Consider the following 4,350-nt stretch of genomic DNA (forward strand, 5'->3'; position numbering starts at 1 on the left):
AAGTATTATAAAATTAAATGTATTGTGGTTAAATTAAAATTATAATTATATTAGAATTATACTCTCAGAGTCTCATGATATGTAAGGTTTTATATTTACATTATATATTATATACGATGTAGAAGATAAATAGTGTGGGCTTTTAATTTACCAATTTAAATTTTGTGTTGTAATTTAATCCAAATCTCAAGAGTTTGCATGTGAATATTCTCTTTGTCTTGGTCTACACATCTGTTTTTAAGGTCAGATGAATCAATTAATACTACTAAACATTGTTTTCTTACTATTATGGAGTATACTTTCAGACAATATTTAAATTACTAATGAAACGATCGTATTATGTTCGGAGATGTGGCAAAAGAGAAGCTCTCCTGTTTTGCAGTCTTTTTTTTTTTGGAAGAACAATTAGTTCATTAAGAAGAACGAAAGATGGGAACCACAGGGGGAATTCCCTCCCCTTGGACTACAGAGGCATTCACACTAGAAATTCTAGCATTTTTCGCCAAACCATCGACAAAAGATAATTCACTACGATTAACATAAAATAAACTACACGAAACAAAGCCTTTAATTAAGTCTAAAATAGATAGAGACAAATTCAAAAAACGCCAATCCGGAATGCATCTCCCTTGATTTAGAGCCTGTGTAACCACCAAAGAATCCGATAACACATGAATCTCCTGCCACCCTTCAGAAGACGCCCATTGAAGAGCCCAAAAAACTGCTTTAGTTTCCGCCTCCAGGGTAGAGTAGGCAGTGGTGAATTCTGATCTCATAGCCCATCTACCCGTATCACCATTAATTACCACCGCAGCAAGACCAGCTGCTCCTTCCTTCCAAGAGGCATCAGTCATCAAGACAATCGAGGCGTTGCTGACTCTCCGACAAGGATTAAGGACAGTCGAACCAGGAGGATCTGCAGCAGAGGCCGAAATACAGAAGTCCTTCCATTGAGCAGCAACCTGTTGGAGGAGCAAAGGGAGGAATACTGAACTTCCTTTGTATAACAACTTGTTCCTTTCAGCCCAAACTGCACTAAAAAGATAGCCCATGTAGTTGATGACAGAGCTTCGGTCAGGAGTGGGAAAGATGGATACTAAATTCTCCACATACTCCTGCATTGTCTCACCAGGAACATTAGTGCAATAGATTGGATACTCTCCAATTATCCAGAGATTTTTGATCACATTACAATCTCTAAATAAGTGAATACAGCTCTCCATTTCATCACCACAGAAGAGACACTCCTTATCAAGAATGAACCCCAACTTATCTCTTGTGGGGATTGCTCCGTTAAGCACTTGCCACATGAAAATAGCAACTCTCGGATGTATTCCTGGTTTCCAAATCATCTTCCATAAGTCTCTCACTGGTTTAAATCTGTACTTCTGGTTTGCAAAATAGGCGCACTTGACTGAAAACCTTCCATTCTGAGTATCCCTCCAAACAATCTGACCCGAATGATTAGTAGAAATCCTAGGAATGTCCAGGATTCGCCCCCCTAAATCATCACCAAAAATTTGAAGAACTATTTCCCTATGACAAACACCATCAATGGAAATATCTGCAATAGTTCTTGCTGTAATGTGTCTTCTATTTAAACCATTCATCAAGAGAGTGAACTCCATATAACTCATCCAAGGAATCCAAGGTTGAGTCCACAAATCAATGGAATGTCCACTAGCTGCAATGGCCATCGAACTAGGAAGGATAACGCTTCGAACCTCCAATAAATTCTTCCACAAGAGCGAATCCGAGCTTTTTGAAGGCACTGTCCAAAAGTTTTGAAGGTGACAATACTTACTTAAAAGGCATTAAACCCAAGGCTTTTTTTCCTTCTGCCCCAAGGCCCAAGCCTATTTAGCAAGTAACGCTTTGTTCATGTCTTCGAAACGCCTCAAGCCTAAACCCCCAGAGCTCTTAGGCTGACAAATCGCATCCCATGATTTCAAAGCCAAAAACTGAGACTTCTCCGAGTTACCAATCCACCAAAATCTTCTAACAAGGGCATCTAAGTCCCTACAAACAGAAATGGGAATCTTGGTGGTAGACATATTGTAAATTGGCATAGAAGCCGCCACAGATTTAATCAACACCAATCTCCCTGCATAAGACAAAATTTTCATCCTCCAACCTTCTAATCTTTTCTTCATATTTGACTTTAGTTGCTGATAATCTTCCTTCTTCCTTCTTTTGAAAACAAAAGGATTTCCCAAGTGTTTCTCATCACCCTTGAGCTTGGAAATTTCAAGAGCATCTAACGTTTCTTTCATTTTCTCAGGGAGCATATTCTTAGAAAAAAGAACACTCGATTTGGCTTTACTACAAGACTGACCTGACCAAGCTTCATATTTTGAGAGACACCGAATGATAGTCTTCGCTTCCTCCACATTCGCACGGGTGAATAGAATCGTATCGTCAGCGAACATCAAATGAGAGATTGTAGGAGCCTCTTGAGAAATTTTAATACCATGAATTCTCCCAGCTTGTTGTTCCCGAATGATGAGTTTAGACAGCACCTCTTGGCACAAAAGGAAAATAAAGGGAGATAATGGATCGCCCTGACGAAGACCCCATTGAGAATAAAACTTTTTTAACGGACTACCATTCAAGAGTACCGAATAAGAAACACTGGTTATACACTCCATGATCAACTTCCGAAATCTCATATCAAAACCATTTTGCTTAAGGACTTCATCAATGAACCCCCATTCCATTTTATCATATGCTTTTATGCATATCCAACTTGATGGCCATAAGACCTCCTCTTCCACGCTTCTTCTTGATACAGTGAACCAATTCTTGAGTTAGAATTGATGACTCCGCTATCCATCGGTCCGGAATAAAGGCCGATTGAAGAGGAGACACCAACTCATCCATCAAGGGGCGGAGCCGATTAGCCAATATCTTTGCAATTACCTTATAGTGGAAATTACAGAGACTAATAGGACGGAACTGCTCCATCTTCACCAGTTTGTCAATCTTCGGAATCAAGCAGAGGAAGGTGTGATTAAATCTAGGATCCATTGTACCCTTCTCAAAGAAATCCTTAACCATCTCGACTAAATTTGGACCAACAATATCCCAATACCTCCTATAAAAGCACCCCGAGAAACCATCCGGACCTGGAGCTTTCAACGGATGGAGACTAAAAACAACTTGTTTAATCTCTTCAATAGAGGGAATGTCAACTAGCATATCATTACTCTCTCTAGTAACTCCATTCTCAATTAATCCCTCCAAATTGTCAAAAAAAATACCACCAGTAGATGAGAATAAATTCATGAAATAAGTGTTTGCAATCTCATTTACCTTCCTTTTTTGATCCCAAAGTTCCCCCTGATTGTCCTGAATCGCCCAAATCTAATTTCTTCTTCTTCTAATAGTGGCCGCAGCATGGAAAAACTTCGAGTTCCTGTCTCCAAGCTTTAACCAAACCTCTCTTGATTTTTGTCTCCAAACCTCCTCTTTTTTCTTCCAAGCTTCCTCTAGTCTAAGTTGAATCTCTCTTTCCTCCATACACAAATCAACAGAAGAGGATTGACATTGAATCCATTGTAGCCGTTTTTCCAGAGATGTAATAATAGATTCAAGATCATTGAAATGCTTCTTCTTCCAGGATTGAAGGCTTCTTCTAGTGTTGTCAAGATTCTGTAAGAGGTTTTTAGTTGAATCTGAACCCACTGAGCACCAGGCATCCTCAATTGTTTCCTTACACGAATCAATCTTTGACCACGCCTCATAGAATCTGAAGGGAATAAAGCCTTTGGATCTGAACATTGAAGAGTCCAATAAGATGGGAGCATGGTCCGAAACCGAAATAGGAAAGTTAAGAACCCCTGCATTAGGATAACTATTAACCCAATCAGTGGCTGCAATTGCTCTATCCAATCTTTCACGAATTAGGCCCCCATTGAATCTCTTGTTGTGCCATGTAAATTTACAACCCGTACATCGCAAGTCCACACCTCCTGAGTTATCCAAAAAATCATTTAGCCATCTAAGATCACCTTGAGTAACTCGGCGCCCTCCCTGCTTTTCCTCTCCATTAGCAATACAGTTTAAATCCCCAATGACAACCCAAGGTTCCACGCAATTGTCCACCAAGGAATTCAACTTATTCCAAAAACTCCCTCTTTCATGTTCATAAGGTGGACCATAAACAGAAAAAAGATTCCACCATTTACTCTCCTGGTCATCCCAAACTAAAGCTTCAAACATACCATTAAAGACATTAACAACATTTAAACGAACATCCCACTTCCACATCAAACAAAAAGCCCCAGCAAGATTAATTGCTGGGATACTTTCCACACGAATAAAACCCAGTGAATTAGCTATTTTCACCAT

General features: G+C 39.5%; 2 protein-coding genes across 2 annotated transcripts; both read right to left on the bottom strand.

Annotated features, from left to right (window-relative positions):
- Positions 1-413: 413 nt before the first annotated feature.
- LOC115695542 (uncharacterized) lies at positions 414-1,697 on the bottom strand. The gene has a single exon (XM_030622602.2). It carries the CDS (start codon positions 1,695-1,697, stop codon positions 414-416), a length of 1,284 nt encoding a protein of 427 aa, XP_030478462.1.
- Positions 1,698-3,363: 1,666 nt separating this feature from the next.
- Positions 3,364-4,350, bottom strand: LOC133032376 (uncharacterized). Its single transcript, XM_061106300.1, has one exon. It carries the CDS (start codon positions 4,348-4,350, stop codon positions 3,364-3,366), a length of 987 nt encoding a protein of 328 aa, XP_060962283.1.

Source organism: Cannabis sativa, chromosome X, assembly GCF_029168945.1.
Source record: "Cannabis sativa cultivar Pink pepper isolate KNU-18-1 chromosome X, ASM2916894v1, whole genome shotgun sequence".
Classification (NCBI taxonomy): Eukaryota; Viridiplantae; Streptophyta; class Magnoliopsida; order Rosales; family Cannabaceae; genus Cannabis; species Cannabis sativa.

What these genes read in the sequence shown, in the direction of transcription:
- LOC115695542 (XM_030622602.2), bottom strand. Translation starts at nt 1,697, where the DNA reads ATGGCCATTGCAGCTAGTGGACATTCCATTGATTTGTGGACTCAACCT.
- LOC133032376 (XM_061106300.1), bottom strand. Translation starts at nt 4,350, where the DNA reads ATGGTGAAAATAGCTAATTCACTGGGTTTTATTCGTGTGGAAAGTATC.